The sequence below is a fragment of the Beta vulgaris genome, chromosome 6 (assembly GCF_026745355.1).
Source record: "Beta vulgaris subsp. vulgaris cultivar EL10 chromosome 6, EL10.2, whole genome shotgun sequence".
Classification (NCBI taxonomy): domain Eukaryota; kingdom Viridiplantae; phylum Streptophyta; class Magnoliopsida; order Caryophyllales; family Amaranthaceae; genus Beta; species Beta vulgaris.
In genome coordinates, this window is record NC_079207.1 from 28,269,468 (window position 1) to 28,291,784 (window position 22,317).

The window sequence follows — 22,317 nt, forward strand, 5'->3', positions numbered from 1 at the left end:
AATTGACTTGAAATCAAAGTGTCTACTTTCTTTACAATTTATGAAGTATTGTACTGAATTCAAAAATCAACTAAAAAATTATAATATAATAAATCATAAATAAATTCAATGAAATTTCTATTTTGATCATAGAATTTAACTTTGAAAAGTAAAAAACAAAAAAAAAAAAAGAATGCTCAGAGACTTAAGTGACAGAAACTAAACCAATCAATTTTTGCAACTAAAAAAAATTATACTTCTTATATCTAATGTTCAAATTTTGACTCTTATGCCGCAGAAAATCGAGTTTCTGTTTCGAAAAAAATTCAAGCACGCATTGCGTGCAAAAAATCTATGCTAATATATTAAAAGGCGTGCGTAAACGAGGAACGATGCCACGTGGCGCTCTTCCTAGGGAGTTTTAGTTCATGTAATCCATGTACAATAAAAAAAAATTAGAAATTGCATAGTATAGGTTTTGATCCTATGACCTCATGGTTCATGTACTAAAGTTTTAACCACTAGTCCAAGTTATATTTAGTGTTATCATATCAAAGTACAATATTAATAAATGGAAATTTTTCTTACCCGGAAAAGTCGGAACCCCTCTTTACAACCCTCACAAATTACATTATTTCTCTCTCCTCACTGTAGCTTTCAGGAAAACCTCCCCTTCCCCACCGTCGGGATGCTCTCACTCTTCATGTTGCTGTTGCTTCTGCCCGCTTTCCCTCCTCTTGCGCTGTCGCTCTCTCTTTTTCCTTCATCATCTTCACCAGTTTTTGGGCTATGAAGGGCATAGGTGGAGGAGGGCTCGGTAAAGTAGGCTGATTTGGTTACAAATTATTGTGCAGATGTTGCTATGAGCCATAACATGCAGAATGCAAACCTAGACCTAATGAGCCTCCACTCATTATCTCTTCTTCTTTAAATAATTAGGCCCACTTCTCATTCTTATAAAAAATCCACCTCAAATTTGCTTAAATCAATCCAAAACTACAACAATCTCCCAAAAACACCTCGTATTTTAGTATAAAGTTCCTAAATTGTAGATATGAGATCTCACTTACTTCTAAAGCAAAACCCAATTCAGGAAACATGGGAAAGAAATTTCACTTTTTTTTTGCTCCTTAGTAGTCAAAATCAAGTGGGCAGAAGAAAACATACCCAGATTTTGAGGTACTTTAAGTCAATCAATGTCAGTTGCTGTTGAAATTGAGTAAGAACCCAGTTGAAAAACAACAATGAGGAGAGAGAAATTGCACTGCAATTGACGAATAACAAATTGTTATTTATTTTAATGATATAATTGAAAAAAATAAATTTTTGGTAAATTAAAAACGTTTAGTGATGTGAGATGTATGTGCGATTTATATTTCTATTAGGATTTTTAGGGTTTATTGAAATTAAACTCAAATTCGAAAATCATCTCTTTTGTCTCTCATGTTGGTCAAGTTCCCTAATTTCAGTAATCGCGAAGATGTATGGATTCGAAGGTATCTTGCCGCTACTCAATGGTCCTTATATATCTTCAGAATGGTATAATTTTTCCTCCTAATTATGAATTTTCTCTGTTCATAGGTTGAATTTTTTTGATTGAACTGCATTTTGAATTATTTGTTGAGCGTGATTTCAATTTGTTTGACCTATAGGGAATTATGAAATTTCCATTGCTGGGATAGTTTTTTATTTTCTTTGTTGCCTGAATTTTCTGACTTCTTTTTTCATCTAAATTTAGTTGTTGATTTATAGAATGGACTTGATGCTTGGATCTATATTTGGATAGAATTTTGAGTGCTATAACACAATGACCGACTTACTAGTAGTACTCAAGAAGAATTATAGTTCATTTTCGTTAGTATTTTATCCATTCTGATCCTAATTATCTCTTGAGATAAAAGGACTTCGAAATAGATGATGTAATTTTTTAAATGATACAACATGCAGATTAGAGCTAAAGATTCTTATGTCATGTTTTTAGACGTTCGACATGAATTATGTTGAAATTGTTTGCAGTGTGCACCTTATACTTCTACCTGTACTGCACCTTATACTTCTACCATGTTTAATTACTAGGGAGATTTACGTCTACTCTAGACAGTTACACATAGATTGATCATCTCAAAATTGAGAACAACAAGAATCAAGATAACCAACTAGTTAAGATGATTTTCTTGTATGTTGATGTATATTTTTAATAATAGTATTATTATTAACTTTTCTCTACTAGATTTTTGAGTTAGTTGATATAGACCGAGGCCACTAAGCCATATGAGCATTCCGGTCTCCTTAAATTTGCCTTTTCAAGTCAAATGCGAATCTTCTTTCACTCTCAAGGGTCAAATTAGATGTTAGTCTGCCATGATTAAGTACTGTAACCATTGCTTCTCTTCTATTTGTTCTTTCAATTATAATGATGGTTAAGTACTATTAGTCATCAAGCAAAAGTACTGCAATAATTCCTTCTCTTCTATCCGTTCTTTTCAATTCTAATGATGGTTAAGTACTATTAGTCATCAAGCAAATTTGATTTCCTAAAGTTCATATTCTTTGCTTGCATAAGTTAGAATGTAATCTTTATGTTCTATTTGCGAATTATCATCTTTACTCCCATACGTATTCTAGACATTGCCTTTCAACGGAGGCATCATTGATGTTGTTGCAATACTGTCATCTTTATTCTAATTTTTAAATGTATGCTCTAAAAATCACGAAAACGAGAGAGTAAGTATCGAGTACATATAATCTGAAAAACTTCTAAATGTGGTTATGATTGACAAGAAGAAAAACAATTAACTAGTGATGATATTCCTACAATCGTTGTACTATCATGTATCAATATTAGATTCCCAGGGAATATGGTATTTTCATGATCATTTTGGTTCTATTTCTTTGTATATGTAGATACATATGCTTTTATTTGTGCCAATCGGACAACAATGTTCATTAACTATAATCTATTTGTTTATATATGTAGGTACACAAATAACCAAATAGAATAGGTGAGGTATCACAATCGTTGTATTGCCAATTTTTCATGGTAGATTTTGTTTCCAAGTGTATTGTATTATTACATTCAGATTAGGCTAGGAATGAGGAAATATGTTTTATCTTTTGGTTTGCTACAAGTACTACTTATGTACTTGATTTTGTAAATGTCGAAACGATATGAATGTTATGTATTATATGATCCTTTTGTTAATTTAGCTTATTATTAATATCAAATTATTAGGGAATATTATTTATGTATTATATACCATTGCAATAGGCCTCCACATACATTTGAACTATTATATTTCAATGGTTCATTAGGTGATGCATTAGGTTCAAATAAGCATGGCATAAAATTACCTGTAATTATATTGCGAGATAAAATTATATGGTTGCCCCTATTATATATAGTTTTTAGAAGCAATGTTTCATATTGCCTCTAATTATAGTTTGAGATAAGAATATATATGGTTGCCTCTAATTATATTTTGAAGCAAGAAACTATGATTGTCTCTAAATGTACAATTTTTTAGAGGCAACACGTTATATTGCCTCAAAAAGGGACTTTTAGAGGCAACCATTAATTAGCGACGGAACTATTAAAGACAACCACTAATTTGTTTCAAAAAACAATTAGAGGCTACATCTTTGGTTACAGAGGCAAATCTATGTTGCCTCCATAGGCGATTTTTCTTGTAGTGATTCTATCTAATATATATAAAAATGTAGCTATTAATAATAATATAATAAAAAATTTATATAGAAGTTATGTGAAAGCCAACAAAGTAAATTATTCCCGGTCTGGACCGAAAATCAAACATCAAAAATTTCGGACAATTTTTTTTTCGGTCTAGACCAAAAAATAAAAGATTCAAAAAACTTGGACTTAATTCAGGGCCCTAATATGTAGGTTTATTGGATAATATTATATGTAAAGGGATAATATTATATGTAAAGGGTAGAATGGTTGATTACTAGTCATAGGTCTGTATTGTAAACATTATATATATATTGAATGACAGGGTTAACCTACTCAGGTTAATAGAATTATTCTCCACACTTGTACATGGCATCATACCCAAGGTTTTTCTAAATTTTTTTTTCCTCTCCCGAAAATAAATTTCCTTTCCTGATGGATTTTTCGGCCTACTCTTCCGCCTCTTTGGCCGCCTCCCCGCCGCCACCGTCGATGTTGACCTCCGGTCGGTTGTTGCCTCCGCTGGCGGTAACCCCCGTTGCCATGCAGCCATCCAGCCAGTCCTTCTCTCCTGCCGGCCTGCCGCACGCACACCGGCTCCACCAGTCATTCGCTCCCGCCGCCGCCGCAGCGCCATACATCGGCTCCTTCTTCTCCCAGCCGTGGGTCACGTCCGGCCACATCATCTCGGCGTTGCATAACACTGGCTCACCGACTTCGTCATCTCGCGCCTCACCCAAGTTTCCACCTGGCTTTGCGGTCACCCCACCAGCGATGACGATCGGCGCTGCCCATCCGTGCCTCTTTTCTTCCACGTCGCCGTCTCCTCACGGCTTGCCGTAACCACTCCGACGTCCAACTCGGCACCGACCGTCACTCTTCCGCATTTATCCGCCCCTAATCTTACGAATTTGGTAACCATTACTTTATCTTCTCATGAGGATTATCTTTTATGGAAAACCCAAATAACTTGCCTGCTGCTTTCTCATCAATTACTTGGCATTGTTGATGGTACTGCTATTATTCCTCTTGCTACTGTACATGATGAATCTAGATTTATGCATGCCATTATGGCTCTTTCTATGGAGTTAAAGGAACGTTTAACTCGTATTAAAAAGACTGATTCTCAAAGAATGGATGGTTATTTAAGGGAAATAAAGGTTATTGCTAATTCTCTTGTTGTTATACCATGCCCTGTATCAAATCAGGATTTAGTTTAGTATACCCTTTTTGGTCTGGATCGTGATTCTGAATATGATCATATTGTTACTACCTTGTTGCATTATCCATTCCCTATTAGTTTTGATGATCTAAGGCCTATTGGTTCATCCTTATCTACCACTTCATTTGAACCACTATCCCTCTTTCCCAAAGAATCATCAATCTTTTCTTTTCTTTTTTTGGTAAAATGTAAGAGATTGTATTACCAAATTAGCAGTCACAAGCTACCACAAATACAAACAGCAAACACCACACCAAATCTAGTTCTACAGCAACCAAACTGCACCTCCTAACACAGCAATGCACTACATTTAATTATTACAACTTCTCTGTAAATTACTAAGCCAACACAATTCTTGATCTGTCCATCTATGATTCACTTTGCTTCAGATTCTACTACAAACTTCTCTCTTGATGTTGTTCAGCACCACTTCAGGTCTTGGAACTGCACTTTGCCAATAAGCTTTGCTCCTACTCTACCATGCATGGTATACAACAGCAGCAAGTGTACAATAACAGCTCCTTTAACATGTCTTACTCTTGTACTTTCTTCCCCACTTCTTCCAATCAGTTTACAAGTATTCCTCCACCTTGATTCTGATATTAAGCCATTCTATAACACCTACACAAATAATCCTGCTACAATGACACTTGAAAAACAAATGTGAACAGGCATCCATTCCAGTATTACACAACAAACACTGAGTTTCATGACACAATCCAGCAGCTACCAATCTTTCCCTTGTTCTAACTTTCCCCAGTGCAATCATCCACCCTATAACTGAATGCTTAGGAATGTTGAAAGGGGCCCACACCCAGTGGTGCCATTGTACAGATTCAAACTGACCCTTCAACCAGCTATAACCCTCCTTTGCTGTATATTTTTTCCTCCCATTTGCCATTGTACCCTCCTTTCATTACATATGTTCTTCCACCCCCAACTTGCTGACTTTGGTGGCTGATATGCCCACCAGTTAGTATCCTCAATATAAACTATGTGCACCTATTTTATCCACAATATATCTTTTTTCTGAGCTTCTTGCCAAACATATTTGCCTATTGCTACAGCATGCCATGTCAGCCAGTCCCTAGTCCCTAAACCTCCATTTTTCTTAGGGGTACAAACCTTATCCCACGCTATAGAAGGGGCTCTGGGCAAGTACTCCTTGCCTTCCCATAGAAATGCTCTACACACTTGTATAATTCTCTGCATTACTGTATTAGGAAGCTGAAAGATTTGAGCCCAAAATATGTGCAAGCTGATTAGCACAGCATTTATCAAAGTAACCCTGGCTGCATAGGATAAATGCCTTAGGCTCCAGCAAGTTATCCTCTTCAGCATCTTATCCACCACCATATCACAGTCAGCTTTTGTCAACCTCCTAGCAGTAATAGGCATACCTAGGTACCTAAATGGGAATTCCCCTCTTTTGTACCCAGTTACTTGTAAGATCCTATTTGCTACTTCATCTTTAACATTGCCAAAGTACACAACAGTCTTCTCTTGGCTTGCTTGGAGGCCATATGCTTCAGAGAATGCATTCATAGCTCTTTTCATCAACATGGCGGACTTCACATCCCCTATACAAAATAGCATCAAGTCATCCGCAAAAATTAAATGACTAATCTTCAGTGGAGCACATCTATGATGAAAGCTAAATTCTGCCTTCCTGCTCATGATACTCATTAATCTTGTGAGGTACTCCATTACAAGTACAAAGAGCAAAGGAGACATTGGCTCCCCTTGTCTAAGACCCTTTTTTCCTTGGAAGAAGCCACATAAACTTCCATTTATATTCAGAGTGAATGAAGGAGTAGTCACATATAACATAATCCAGTCAATGAACTTCCGAGGGAACTCCAGTTGCTCTTAAAGATCCCTAATAAACTCCCAATGAATAGAGTCATAGGCTTTCCTTAGGTCCACTTTCATTGTGCATCTAGCAGGACCATTTCGTATCCTATATTGTTTCATAATATCCTGATATACATAGGAATATATTATGAAATATAACTCTATTTTGCACAAAGGCACTCTGAACCTGGTTTACTATACTTGGAATAGTCTCAGTCAATCTACTGCATAACATTTTAGAGAATATTTTGTATAGTACAGTGTAACAGGAAATAGGCCTAAATTGAGTAACACCCTCAGGTTGCTCACATTTAGGAACTAAGCAAAGAGATGTAGAATTCACCTGTTTAAGTAATTTTCCACTTTGAAATAAGTCCAAAATAGTTGTTGTCACCTCTGCACCAATACGCCCCCAAGCCTCCTTGAAGAATCCACTGGTGTATCCATCAGGCCCAGGAGCTTTTGTCTCCTCAATGTTATATAATGCATGCTTTACATCATCTGCACTAAAGATCCTACACAATCTTTGTTTCTGATCATCATCTAATAAGTTTCCTTCCTTGATCACAGTCTTACTAACCTTCTTCTGCAAAGTTTGTTGGTGTCCCAACAAGCCTTTATAATAGTCAAGAAATGCAACCTCAACTTCCTAAAGATCCTCCACTCAATTACCATTCATGTCTTTCTTTTATGCCAAATATGTAGCTACAATGTTTTATGAGGAGGATGAGTAGTAGAGTTTTTGGTTGACCCTGGGCGGAACCAGAAAATTCTTTTTAGTAGGATCATAGGAAATTTTTCAAAAGATTAGGAGGGCCTGTTTAATATTTTTACCTATTTTTTAAAAAAATACACCAAATGTTACCTTAATTTTTCAAAAATCGTTGAAGTTGGAGGGGTGTTGCGGCCTCCACCCGTGCCCCCCTATGTTCCTCCCTTGCGTCGACCGCAACGCTTTGGGTTCTTGGGATGTTATTATCAGGGTTACTTACTGAGAGTTGCTCTAATTTGAGAAGAGGTTGAAATTGTTGAGAAAGTGGGAAGGGAAAGCGAGGGGGGTTTAGAAGAGATAGGATAAAAAAGATCAGGGTGTTGGAAATGATTCAAATGTTTGTTTCATTGTTTTTAGGGAGTTAGTTTCCTAAGTCTAAGCTAATGTCAGTAAGTTAGGTAGTTTGCTAAGTTAGTGGGTTAGTGGCAAATATTAGATTCTACATGGGTTTACTAGGAGTTACAAGTGTACTAAGTGCTTTGTTGTAAGTGGGTTTATTAGGTATAAGAATAGGAGTTAGTTACTTAGTATGATGTTACTATTTATATCTTCTTTGCATTGCATTTTATAAGAGTGAAATTAATGAAGTAGTCTGTTGTTTTATTTTTCCCACCATTCCTTTGCTTTTATAATGTTTACTTCAACACATTGAATTGGTGAAAGGAGACAAATTAAAACACATATTATCATCAAAATTACATACAATTAATCGAGATATGAAGAAAAGAAGTTGAGCGAAAAAGAAAAAAGAGAAAACATGAGGAACTAGAGTAGTTTTTCCACTGCCAATTTCGCCGACAATGATGTTAGCCGCATGATTTTCTTTGCTCTCAGGTGATGGTTACTTTTAATAAATTAAATCTTTTTTATTTATGAATGATTTTTATCGAAAATTGTTGAAATAATTGCGGCGAAAATTGGAATATTGTGAGGGATTTGATTCAGTTTGGTTGAATTCGGGGTAGAATATTAATGTTTGTTGGACTTTTGTTTTTATTCTTACTATTTATTTAATCTAATTTTGATTGATATTTTTGAGACTTATGATTTATGAATTGGGGATCATTTGTGTGAATTATGAATTTGTTATTGTTAATCTTTGTTATTTAGACAATTTTTTTTCAAAGATAACTTTTGTCACCATGATACAGTAAGTACAAATAGAAACTTAACGCTCCAAATTCGGATATGGGTGCTCTGGGTGTGAGTATCTGGAATCTGTTATTTAGGCCATTAACATGCTATAATTTTTGAACAAAGGAGAAATGCCTTGCCAAGTGCTTGTAACATAGCTGCACACATTCAATTACCAATAAGAAACGCTTTGCACATTTTGCTAGAGTATTAAGAGAAATTTTATGGTAACTTCTACGCCTAATAGTACATGCACAATCAGTTTGGCTAGTGAAATAGGTATTCTGCTTCAAATTTCAATGCTTCATTGTTCTCTCTAATTTTACTGTATATATTATATTGACAGGAAATAGCCGTCCAGGTGAAATGGTCGAAGGTCTAACGCTTACAATTGGTATGAGCTTCAGTATTATTATTAAAATTGAAACCTGCAGTCTGTAATCACTAATAGAATAATTGCTTATTATTGCGGTTTTACCCATACGCAACAATATATCATGTAAAAATAAAAGTAAAAATATAAAATACTCATATTTCTGCAGTTTTGTTCGAAAACCACAGCAATATGGTTTCAACATTTGACCAAACATATTGCTGGCGGTTTATGGCAAGGCCCGAAGCAATATATTAAAATAATATTTAAAATATATTAGTTGAACCTATTGATGCGGTTCCTAGAAGAAACCCCAGCAATAAGGTTATTAGGGTTTTTGAATTTTTTTAGGAATAGGGTTTTTTTAATGCATTGAGCCGTTTTCCCTCACTATATCTCTCTCACTCCTTCCCTCCTCTCTCATTCTCACTGCACTGTTTCTTTTCCTCACAATTCCTCCAGATCTCATTTCACTACTCTTTCTCTCACCGGCTTGAGTCCTCTTCTTCGTCGTTCCTCAAAATAGGGTTCTTCGTCGTTCTTCAATACGAGATTTCTTCTTCGTTGGTCGAAGTCTTCGTCGTTCCTCAAAAACTCACCAGACGAAGACAAAGACTCGACCAGACAAAAACTCACTGCGGTTTCATTCAACCCTTCGAAACCCGCACTCGTCGGTTCACATCACCAGGTCGAAGACTCTACCCTTCGAAGCCCGTGCTCGTCGGCCGCAAGTAGCCCAACGCTTTTTCCTCAACAAAACTTCGCACTCCGTCGTCGGTCCACCTTGTTGCCGGTCAATATTGTCGTCAGTTTTCATTCAACCTCGCGCTCAAAGTCTTTGTCGTTTCTAAAAATCTCTAGATCTTGTTTTCATTTTTTTTTTGTTTTTTTCTTCATTTTTATGTTTTAAGATTCAATATGATGTTAGGTTCTGATTTTTTGTTATTTTTTGAATATTTTTCTTTTGAATCCCTTTGCTTATATGTGTTGGATTTTTTGTGTATCTTTTATGTTTTTGAATTTTGTATAAGTATTTTTTGTCATTATTTTGAAACAGTAGTGTTATATTTTGTTCATACATTATTGTTTTCTTTAAAATTTGATGGCAAAGTTTTTTTTTTTAATTTTACCTATAACAATACCTATTGCTGCGGGTCCTACGAAAAACCGCAACAATAGACTTCTATTAAAAAACATACCTATTGCTGCGATTTTTGTTGGAAATCGTAGAAATAGGTTGCTCTATTGCTGCGGTTAAAAATCGCAGCAATAGATAATTACATATTATTGCTCCCTTAATTATTGCTTGGCCAAAACCGTAGCAATAGGCCACTTAATGACCGCTGTAATAAGCAATTATTCTACTAGTGAATGCAGCTAGTGATATAAACAAGCATAAACAAACATGAACATACGCCCACCATGCACACATATCATGAGGTTTGATTCATTGATGTTGGTAATGTTGTCCCGTATGGTTCATTATTACAAAAAAAGTTCATATGTAGTTGAGTTTTTTTGCAGATATACTTGCTGAAGCATGCTTATGTTTTTATGTTTTATAATGTGTGCACATTTTCTAAATTGCAAGGGCCCCAATAAGATGGCTTTTTCATTTGAAGCATGCTTTGCAATTTAGTTTCAAGGTTTAGGTAGATGGATAAAAATTGACAGGGTGCTCTAGTAGAGAGATGATAAACTCGTGTCAGAGAGTAGACATCCACTCTCAATGTGAGGTAACGAGAGGAGTTGTTAGCGTTTGCCCTTTTTTTGCTTGTCTAACAAGCCTTTTTCTTATTTTTACTAGAGCACCCTAGATCATCCACTCGTGTCAGAGAGTAGACATCCACTCTCAATGTGAGGGCAACGAGAGGAGTTCTTAGCGGTTTGCCCTTTTTTGCTTGTCTAACAAGCCTTTTGCTTATTTTTGATTACATTGATCTTTCTAGATCAGCTTTATCAGAATTGTTATTATGTAGACCAGAGAATTGAATATGTTGTTATGTGATTTTTAATTGGCACCCTTTCCTAAATGCAGAGTCAGTTCTTACGATGGGAAGCATTGATTGTATTATATGGGGTGATAATTGGACTACTGTTACAGATGATGGCAGTCCTACTGCGCAATTTGAGCATACCATCTTGATTATGAAGATGGGTGCTGAAATCTTGACAAAGTACTAAAAAAATCCATAATGTCCACATTGCTTGTATACGTGTGACATTTTGTGATCTAGTACTATATCTTTTAATATGATTCAAATAAAAAGTTATTGTAATATGCACCTCAAATTTTAATTTGTATGATATTGCAACGTAGTACATCTAAGCAAGTAAGCATATTTGAGGAAGAAATAACGGGGGCAATGTCGATGGGAATATTGTCAAAAAAACACTTTTTAAAACCTTAATTTAATTAGAAAGGAATTATCTTTTTTTTTGTGTAGTTGTATACATAAATTTCAAATTGAAATAATTAGGAGAAGTATATATATTGGTGATAGAGCAAGGCAAAGTCTCCAAAACCTTAACTTTTGTTTACGTGGTAGGTTTGGAAGCATTTTATGTTGAATTTCCAAATTTGACCAACAAAACTTAAGCTTTATTTGCATAACTAACAACCATGAAAATCTCAAATTTCAGAGACAACAGATTAAAGCGATATTAAAAGACATGACTAAATTAAACTTTAATGCTATTAATAGTCATAAGGTAATTCACATATAATCCCCTTGAAATTCTCCAAACATCCCACAACTTCCTCATTTGTTTTGTCAATCAAAATGAAACTATTGATTTGTCTTTTATGTGTCAGTTTAGCTCCAAGTTTTCTGAAATCACATGCTGAAGATGACCAAAAACAATTCTTAGAAGCTCACAACACGGCTCGTGCTCAAGTTGGGGTTGCTCCGCTTGCATGGAACCAAACCTTAGCGTCTTTCGCCCAACAGTTTGCCGATAAAGTCAAGGAAAAATGTGATAACACAATGAAGTCTGGTGGACCATACGGCGAGAACACGGCGGGGGGATACGAGGCATTTAGGATCACCGATGCTGTGAGCCAGTGGGTGCAGCAGAAGGAAAACTATGATCAACAATCAAATGTGTGTAAGAATGGAAAGGAGTGCAAGCAATACAAACAAGTGGTTTGTAAGGAGAGTAAATATATCGGATGTGCTAATATAGTTTGTGGGGCTGGTTGGCCTTTTGTAGTTTGTGAATATGATCCTCCTTGTTCAGGGTAATAGCTTTATTAAATGACTATTTTGGGTTTCATAAATAATGTATTTGTAATAATAAATTGTATTGTTGTTCATCCTCTTATGGTTCTCAATCTGATGAATCATTGATGAGATGTAATAAAATTGATCTTCTTAAAAAATCAAGTCCATTTGTATTTCCATTCAATAATTGCCTATTTAGTGTTAAATTTTATGTTCGTGGTAGGATATGATGTAAATGATTTTGATTTTTATTGAATTGGCTCAAAGAAATAAAAGAACTATGTCGTGTTATAAATTTATGGGAGAATGAAATAGGTTTTTTATAGATCATTAATCACATTGAATTAGATAAATTTTAATGCCAAACTTTAAAAAACACTGTACTATTACTCAAGATTTTACTTACCAAAACAAAACTTAGCTAATTAATGTTTTACTTAGCTTTTGTCCAAGATAGATTAGTTAACCATAAAAGAAATTATAAACATAGTATCCTAGGAGAGTAACAACTAATTTAGAAGTAAAATACAGGAAGAAAAAAAATACTCTTGGCAAATATTTTCATTTACAACCCTAATTCTATAGTTCTAGCTCCATTCAAACTTTTGGCTTTCAGTTCATCACTAAACTCAAACCTCGCTTTAGTTTGTCTCTTTACTTCGGCAATTGCTTCCTTTACGTCTCGACATTCATGATATTGTCCTTCCTTGTCCCCGCGATAGAATTCAGCATAGATCTTCTTTAAATTTCTTAAGAGTCTCGCTAATTCTCCGATCCGTACTTTTCACTTTCATCTATCTAACGCCTCGACAAAGACTTGTTATCTGATAACATGTCATAAAAAAAGTAGTATGATTGTATTTTAATCACACTTATAATATCATGATTCCAAGCATCTTTTGTTTTATCAACTATTAAAACAACCCTTTCATGTGACAATATAGGATCTAGCCCTTTTTTCAATGATGTCACACAGTCTTCTCTCATAAGCACCTACGAATGTGCAAAATACATCCCCTTAGGATTATGTAAGTCAAGCATCTTCCTTGCATATACCCTATCTCCTAGTGTGAACATCGACAAATCGAACAATTTGTTTGCTTCTTGAAGAAAGGTTTGAACATATGGCCTTAACTTGGTTACCCAATATTTTCGTTCCATTCAAATCCCTGCCATTTATTTAAACTTTATGTTAATAAATAAACAAATGAAATAAAACATATCATAACTTACAAAGTAGTGTATATATGACGTAAAATCTGCCTTCTTTTAAATTAAGGTCATTATGAAGAATATATATGTAAATAATAGAAGTCAACAAATTCAAACTCTTAACCCCGAATTTCTTGAAGTTATTTCCTTCTTATTTCTGGAAAGAATGTCTTCTTAGTGCTACTTTTCTTATAAACAAAATTCCCACACCTATTCTAAATTGGAAAAGTCCCTTTGAAGTTTTGACAAATACTGTCCCCGACTATAGTTTTATTAGGTCTTTGATTGTTTGTGTTTTGTTCATAATACAGACTGGAAAGGAGACAAGCTCAGTCCTGGAGCTACTAAATGTCTAGTCATAAGTTATCCTTCTGGCAAAAAAGGATATAAGGTGTATGATTTGTCTACTAAAAAATGCTCTGTGTCCAGAGATGTTTAGTTCCAAGAACACATTTTTCCCTTCCACAAAAAGTCTTCTTCTTTTGTTACAGACATCCTACTGAAAATCTTGATATCATATATTCCATTGATAATGTTTCCACTAAATCCCAACTAGTCTCTGCTCCTTTAGACAATCTTATCCCTGATAATCATTATCATATTTCTCATTTTGATACTAATGATCATAGTCATGCTATTTCTTCTAGTACTGTCAACATTCATAACTCTGATGACTTGCAAGCAATTGCTCCAGTTCATTCTACATCTCCTAGTAACATTTCTAATTCCCAAAATCATGACTCTCAGCTATCTACCTCTCCACATATTTCTTCATCTTCTCAAAATTAATCTCATGATAATCAACCTCCTCTCAGAAATTCAAGAAGAGTAGTTGAACCTCCTGTTAAACTACAAGAGTATATTTGTCCTACCATTCCTTCTTCTTCTCATTCTCTTTCATTTTCAACTATTAATACTCCATCTATCACTGAACCTACCTCTAATAACCAAGCTTGTCTGATTCATGAATGGCAAGATGCTATAGATATAGAGATTACTTGTAACAGCCCGCACTTTCGAGCTGCTAGCTAATTACACTTAAGATACACAAATCTCAATTATCATTAACTAGTGCATAACTGGCATTAGGTAACATTAATTGGTAGCACTTTTAAAGTTGTAAGTTTCTTGAATCTATAGGTAACACATTTGTAACACTCCATGAAAATGTAGCACTTATTGTAGCACTTTTAAAAAATGTAACACTTAAAAGCAATACATTAAAATTGGTAACACTTGAAGGTAACACTTTTAAAATAGGTAACAAATTATTGTAACACTTTAAAAAGGGATTATTTTTAACTTATATAGGTAACAGTTTGTTGTAACACCTTTGAAAATATATCATTTTATGGTAACACATAAAGTATTGTAATATGATAAATGAAACAAAAATACTAATTTATTTTTCACAAATCCGATACATCTAAATAATATTGCTGCCTCTTAAAAATACTTAACTGAATTAGATTATACTAATTGACACTAATTCCGCTGTTGATCGACTTTGTATTCAAGAAAAAATTAAAATTAAAAACGACCGCTGAGTGTAATAGCCCGATTCTTAATAGTATTTTATTTAACGTTAATTATAATCATTAAGTTAATAATAATAATAATAACCTTATAAAATTGATTAAATAAATATTTTACGAACATGACAAAGATAAATATTTATACTCTGAAATATGGTTGTTTGATTTCCTGGGTTATTGTGTGAGTATTATAATTATGTCAAATTTTTGGTATTACTGGAATTAATCTCTAAAAGTTGGCCGATTTTAAAAATTGACGAAATTGGAGTTGAGGTGATAAGATTGTTTGGGTTGATGAAGTTGATTTGGTGAACTCTAATGACAGTAGAAGTTATTCTATTGATATCCTAGTAAATTTATATTCGCGAATCAACTCATGGTGTGTAGAAATTTCTAAAGATAGGTTATCAAAAATTACACGATGAAGAGATTTTAAGTTATTGTTAAGAAGTCTTAGCGAATCACTTAATCACCTTTATGAAGAGATGCGTTCACGAGGTTGAAATGATGAATAGGTTAAAGATGAATTGAGATGATAAATAATGCAAATTTTACTTACCTTGATTATGTCTTATTAAGTTTATGAACTCTCACTCGCAGCTCAGCTTTTGTAGTTTGGCTTTAAGGCTCTGATGGCTCTAAGTCCTAACCTTTTCCTCTTCTCATTGATTTCAGTTAGTTCTGTAGCCTAGCTATGGGCATGGTAGTTTGATAGTTTTGTTTTTTGAACTGTATGCTGTTCTGAATGTTCGAATGCTCTGGTTCCCTCCATGAGCTTACTGTATTGTTATGATATAAAACTATATAAAACAAAATTTATGATCCCCTCAAAAAAAAAAAAAAAAATATTATGAACTTGAAGGTTGCGAAAAGTATTTTGATTAACTATTTTCAGCTTTACTATGTTGGAATTGAGAAAATATATTGACTTTCGGACAATCTTGGTATTATATGACATTTAAAGTACACTTGTTAACTATATCAGGTTTATTATTATATTTTAGTGAGTTGGAAAGCTAAGAATGAAGAGTGTATCACTTGACTATTGTGAGGACTATTTAAAGTTGAATTATGTTTAGTGACGATAATCGGTTATGTGAATTATATCGCTAATAGGCTTATTATATGGATATGAAGGAGTATGGAATAAATATGCCTTTGGTTTTATAAGGGATCGAAAAGTGTGAAAAGATGACTCTTGTTCTTATAAATGACAAGTTATGAAGTTATGAAATGTTTGCTATGATATATGATCATGTACTCCGAATATGTCAAAGTATATCTTTAAATTCTGAAACAATCTGAAAGCATGAATGACTCATATTATAAGGTTTAGATTCTATATCCCTAAAGTAATGGTGGTAACGTTAGATTCTATTGCATTCTTTATTTTTCTCCGATGCCCAATTCCTCTAATTATCAAGTTTCTTCTTTTTAATTTTCAATCTTTGCTTAATTACAACCCCCAACACACAACTCACACATTAAAATCCTCATTTACTTGCTTTGAAGTTTTTATAACGATTGCAGCTTTTTTACATTAGCAAAATGTCAAATGGAGATCCTTTTGTTGCCCACACAATTGGACTGCAGATGTTGTTTTTTGCTCAAGCTGAAACTGGTTTCAGCATTATGCTAACTCGAACTGAATTATTTTAGAGTGAATAATGCGTAAGTTGGAGTTCTTAAATATAATGTTAGTGTAGGATATTTTAGGGTAATTTATGTGAAAAGATTAAATAATATAAGAGATTATAAAAAAAACAATAGCTCACATATAATAAGGAAGCATCTTACTTAAGCTATTACATGAAACTCTTACACACTCTTTCAAACTCTTTTATTTTGCTTTCTCTTTTGGAGCTTGGCACAACTCACATTGGTATGCTGCACACTTTGCAACCAATGCACTACATCTATTTATACTACTACACTATACTATTCATCTTATAACTTTCACACTAAAATTGATAAATGTCAAACTTTTCAACTATAGCCTGTAGGGTGGGGGTAATAGGTGGCTTGAAAAAATTAGCAAGCATTAATTGGTAGCACCAAATCATTTACCAAATAGAAGAGAGTGGACGATGATTTTTAACACTCCCCCTCAACGATTACTCTCTCTCAAAGTTAGTCTAGAGGTCATGCCAAGTTGTTTACGAAACTTTTCAAACTTTGGTCCTCCAAGACCTTTTGTGAATATATCTGCAACTTGGTCCTCCGAGTTCACTTGCTCAAGTTCAATCTTACCCCGTAGAACCTTTTCTCGGACAAAATGATAATGTACCTCCAGATGTTTTGTCCTTGCGTGAAAAACATGATTCTCCGCTAAACGTATCGAAGACTGATTATCACAGGCTAACTTGATTCCCTGATCAATTGGTTGATGCAAATCCTTGAGTAATTGCGCCAACGATACACACTCTTGTGTTGCCATAGCCGCTGCTCGATATTCTGCTTCCGTACTTGATAGTGACACTGTTGGTTGTCTCTTACTACACCAAGAGACTGCTCAAGAACCCAGATTGAACACATAACCAGTAGTTGATCGACGTGTGTCAAGATCACCAGCATAGTCAGCATCACAGTATCCGACAACTTCAAACTCTTTATCATTGCGGTACAGGATTCCATAGTCAATGGTCCCTTTCACGTACCTTAATATTCGTCGTACTGCCTCTAGGTGACGTTTCATCGGTTTTTGCATAAACCGACTAATCACACTCACTACATAAGCAATATCCGGTCTGGATAGCGTGAGATTGATAATACTTCCCACCAACTGTATGTACATGGTCACACACTAGTGGAAAAATGAAGAAAGGCTGCGCTAAAAAAGGCATGTAGGGCTGCGCTTTTTGACAGCAGCCCTTTCAGTAGCAGCCCTTCACTTTTTAAGTAGGGCTGCGCTAGAAAAGCGCAGCCCTTAAGCTAGAAGGGCTGCGCTAGTTAGGAAAAAGCGCAGCCCTTCTAGCCCAGAAGGGCTGCGCTAGTTAGGAAAAAGCGCAGCCCTTCTGGGCTAGAAGGGCTGCGCTTTTTCCTAACTAGCGCATCCCTTCCTACCAAAAAAAAAAATAAAAAAAAAAAAAATTGTCATTTTTTTACTCATAATCTCACATTTTCTGAAATTAAACAGAAGAGAAGAGAAACGAAAATACTAAACCCAAAACAATAAAAAGAATGAAACGAAAATGAAAAAAAGGAACAAAAACTAATATACAAAGAAATATACAATAAGTATACAAGAAGTATACAAGAACATTAATCAAAACAAAGATGAAAATACAAGAAATTATATACAAAGAGAAGTATACAAGAACATTAATCAAAATAAACAAAGAGAAGTATACAAGAATAACATTAATCAAAATAAACAAAGAGAAGTATACAAGAACATTAATCAAAATATATAAACAAAGAGAAGTATACAAGAACATTATAGATCTGAAAATACAAGAACTACAACCTAATAATATTTAAATACATAAAACAAAACCCAAATACATAATTTAAGGGGAAAAAAAAATTTCGGAAAAACTTAAAATGGCTATTTGGAGGCTTAAACGAACTCGGATGGCTTAAAAAGCCTAAACATCACAGCATAGCGGTGAGTTTGACTCGTTGGCTCGTTCCGCTTCCGAAAAGGTATCACAATAGGCAATCGGACTCCGTCGCCATGTTTAGTGCAAATCATTTCAAGGTTTCTGTCGCAAATGTTTATGGGAGTTTTTGAGAGAGAAGAGAGGATGAGAGAGAAGAGAGGATGAGAGAGGAGGAAAGGAATAATGAGGGACGTGAGAGAGGAGAGAGAATGAGGGATAATATATTTGACGAATCCCCGCTCAATATTTCAAAGCCCGCGATTCCGAAATTTCAAATTTTTTCAGGAAGGGCTGCGCTTTTTTAAAAAAGCGCAGCCCTACTAAGCAGAAGGGCTGCGCTTTTTAAAAAGCGCAGCCCTTCTTACCTACAGAAGGGCTGCGCTTATTTAAAAAAGCGCAGCCCTACTAGTGAAGGGCTGCGCTTTTTTTAAAAAGCGCAGCCCTTCTGCTTAGTAGGGCTGCGCTTTTTTAAATAAGCGCAGCCCTTCACTAGTAGGGCTGCGCTTTTACGAAAAGCGCAGCCCTTGCTGCGCAGCCCTTTATGTTTTTTCCCCTAGTGACATTTTCTAGATATTGGCCTTCGACTGAACATAACCTTGCATTAACCTCTATTGGAGTTGACATAGGCTTGCAATCGATCATTCCATATTTTTCTAGAAGATCACGGGCATATTTCTGTTGGCATAGATATATCTCATCCTTAGTCCGCTCCACTTCAAGACCAAGAAAATGTTTTAGTTCTTCGAGCTCCTTCATTTGAAATCGTACTCAAAGATTAGCTCTTGTTTGTTGAATCTCATCTTCAAAATCTCCTGTGATGATAAGATCATCTACATATACAAGAACTATTGCCAACTTTCCATCTCGAGCTTTCACAAATAAGCTCGAATCAGCTGGTGCTACAGAATAACCACTCTGTAACAGAAACTCTGCTATCTTTCCATACCAGGCGCGTGGTGCTTGCTTCAAACCATAGAGCGCCTTCTTCAGCTTGTATACATGGTGTGGATAAGACTGATTCTCGAACCCCTTAGGTTGATCCATGTAGATGTCTTTATCCAATTCGCCATGTAGAACTGCAATTTTGACATCCATCTGTCAGAGCTTCCAAGAATTACTAGCTACAAGTGCTTTTTTTTTTGCTAAGTGAGAAAAGTTATATTAATCAAATCAAACCAACAATTACACCTCACAACCTTTAGACTAGGGGGACAAACCAACTAGGTTGGACCCTCCCACCTAGACAAAGGATATAACAACTAGTTACACACAAGTAACGCTCTACTTCTCATCCACTCTCTATCCTTTCTAGACAACTTCTTTGGCATTACACTATACACTCTTTCAATTACCATTTTCTGAATTCTATGGACTATAGTATCTATATTCACCACCTGACTATTCCAGTATGCATCGTTTCTTGCACCCCATATGTAGTAAACCATTGCAGCCCATACAGCAGCTAGAACTTGTTTCTGGAATTTGCTGTGGTTACTCCTGCTCAACCAACTGATCAGCTCCATAAGTTCCTGCTTCTGAGTTTTAATCCCCATCCAATCTTTAACTTTCTTCAAGATCTTCTCACTATAACAGCAGCTGAAAAATAAATGTACATGATCTTCCACACCATTCCCACAAATGAGACAATTTGAGGTGTTACTAACACCAATTCTGTGCAGATGTTCTGTTGTCTGAAGCCTTCTTTTCATGGCAAGCCAAATCACAAATCTATGTTTAGGAATAGATAGTCTATTCCAGACATATTTATCCCAATGTACTCTTGTATGATCTCCCACTAATAGAGTGTAAACATAGCTTACTGAGTACACATTCATCTGTTTCAAAGAGTTTTCAGTCATGACTCTCTTTAGCTGGTTCTTTACTTCACATACTTTCCTCTAATACCAACTACTTCCCTGGGGAGGTTGGTAATCCCACCAGCTGTCTTTTACATAAATCTCATTGATCCATTTGATCCACATATTATCCTTCTTTGAAGAAACTGCCCAGACATATCTACCAATTGCTGCCATATTCCATATTTCAAGCTTTTTTATCCCCAGGCCACCTGCATATTTGGGAATACACACTGAAGGCCATGCAACATAACCTGATCTCTGCTATAATATTCCCCAGTCCACAAAAAAGCCCTACAAATGCTTTCCACCTCTTTAAGCACTTGCTTTGGGATAATAAAGATTTGAGACCAGTATGCCTGGATACTAATTAGGACAGAATTGACCAGCACCAATCTTCCTTGATAGGCTAGGTGCCTGCTACTCCAGCATTTGATTCTAGCATTAATCTTCTCCACCATGTTCAAGCATTCATTTACTGCTATTCTCTTATGACTAATTGGGACTCCCAAGTATTTGAAAGGAAGTTTGCCCAATTTAAAGCCAGTGATATGCAAAAGCCTCTGTGTTTCCTCCTTGCTCATACCAGAAGTGTACAATTCTGTTTTATTCACATTTACTTCCAACCCTGAAGTCTCAGAGAAATGTTGAAAGCCTTGCAACATTGTATATACAGACATGAAGTCACCTCTACTACACAGGATCACATCATCTGCAAAGCATAAGTGGTTTAACTTCACACCTTTGCACCTAGGGTGATATTTAAACAAAGTTTTTTCACCTACCACCTTGAGGGTCCTTGATAAGTACTCCATACTTAGGACAAACAACAAGGGAGACATGGGGTCACCCTGTCTTAGGCCCTTTCTCCCTTCAAAGAAGCCATTACATTGACCATTAAGCATGATAGTGTATTTAGGGGAAGTAATACACTCCATAACAAGCTCAATAAACCTATTTGGAAACAGCAAACCACTCATGATATCTTTCACAAAACCCCAATCTATAGAATCATAGGCTTTCTTCATGTCCATCTTTATTATGCACCCTGGACTTGTACTTTTTTTACCATAATTCCTCACCATGTCTTGACATATCATGATATTATGGCCTATAAACCTCCCTTGAATGAATGCACCTTGATTCTCAGCAATGATTGAAGGAAGAATAGATTTCATTCTTGTACACATAATCTTTGTTATGCACTTATAAACTACATTACAGCATGCAATGGGTCTAAATTCTGTACACTACTAGGGCATTTAACTTTTGGAATTAGAGTTAAAATAGTAGTGTTTAGTTCTTTTAGCAGCTTACCAGAAACAAAGAAATCTTTCACAGCTTCTGTGACATCTGGACCCACAATGTCCCAAGCATCCTTGAAAAAATAAGTGCCAAATCCATCAGGACCTGGTGATTTCTCTCCAGGAATGGAAAATAGAGCCTGTTTCACTTCATCATCAGTTACTGGTCTGACAAGAGTCTCCTGTTGCTCAGCTGACAACACAGGCCCATTTGTGATTATTTCAGCACACACCTTTGTTTTTTTCTCCTTATTTGTGCCAAGAAGATTTTTGTAGTAGGTTATGAATGCTTCCTCAACCTGCTCTCCTTCCACCCATTTCCCATTTATATCTGTAATGCCATGAACAGTATTCTGCAATCTTCTCTTTTTAATAGCTCTATGGAAAAGGGAAGTATTTTCATCCCCTCCCTTTACCCATGCTATTTTAGCTTTTTGACTAAGAAACATCATGTACCTCTCATGAGCCTTTTTATACTCCATAGCAGCCCTTAAGGCTCTATCCATTGCCTCCCCAGTTCTATCTTGATGTGCATTTTGCTGGCATTCCACCATATTAGAGT

General features: G+C 35.4%; 2 protein-coding genes and 1 long non-coding RNA gene across 4 annotated transcripts; 2 read left to right on the top strand and 1 right to left on the bottom strand.

The window, feature by feature from the left end:
• The first annotated feature begins 384 nt into the window (after nucleotides 1–384).
• On the top strand, nucleotides 385–3,181 carry LOC104908424 (uncharacterized). Of its 2 annotated transcripts, XR_007275626.2 has the most exons (3): nucleotides 463–1,158; nucleotides 1,449–1,518; nucleotides 2,957–3,181. It is a non-coding gene; the product is annotated as an uncharacterized LOC104908424 (long non-coding RNA). The 2 variants fall into 2 exon arrangements; XR_002038699.3 differs by having other exon boundaries at nucleotides 385–1,518.
• A 3,577-nt stretch (nucleotides 3,182–6,758) lies between these two features.
• LOC125498769 (uncharacterized) lies at nucleotides 6,759–7,422 on the bottom strand. The gene is made up of 3 exons (XM_048647042.1): nucleotides 7,416–7,422; nucleotides 7,003–7,358; nucleotides 6,759–6,869 (listed from the first exon to the last, which is right to left on the bottom strand). Exons 1-3 carry the CDS (start codon nucleotides 7,420–7,422, stop codon nucleotides 6,759–6,761), a joined length of 474 nt encoding a protein of 157 aa, XP_048502999.1.
• A 4,383-nt stretch (nucleotides 7,423–11,805) lies between these two features.
• LOC125498768 (pathogenesis-related protein 1A1-like) lies at nucleotides 11,806–12,267 on the top strand. The gene has a single exon (XM_048647041.2). It carries the CDS (start codon nucleotides 11,806–11,808, stop codon nucleotides 12,265–12,267), a length of 462 nt encoding a protein of 153 aa, XP_048502998.2.
• The last annotated feature ends 10,050 nt before the right edge of the window (nucleotides 12,268–22,317 follow it).

Bases quoted from the DNA above. Each gene is read 5' to 3' on its own strand.
- LOC125498769 (XM_048647042.1), bottom strand. The intron at 6,870-7,002 runs GTACTATACAAA...TATGTATATCAG, and splicing joins GGCCTATTTCCTGTTACACT to GATATTATGAAACAATATAG.
- LOC125498768 (XM_048647041.2), top strand. From the start codon at position 11,806: ATGAAACTATTGATTTGTCTTTTATGTGTCAGTTTAGCTCCAAGTTTT.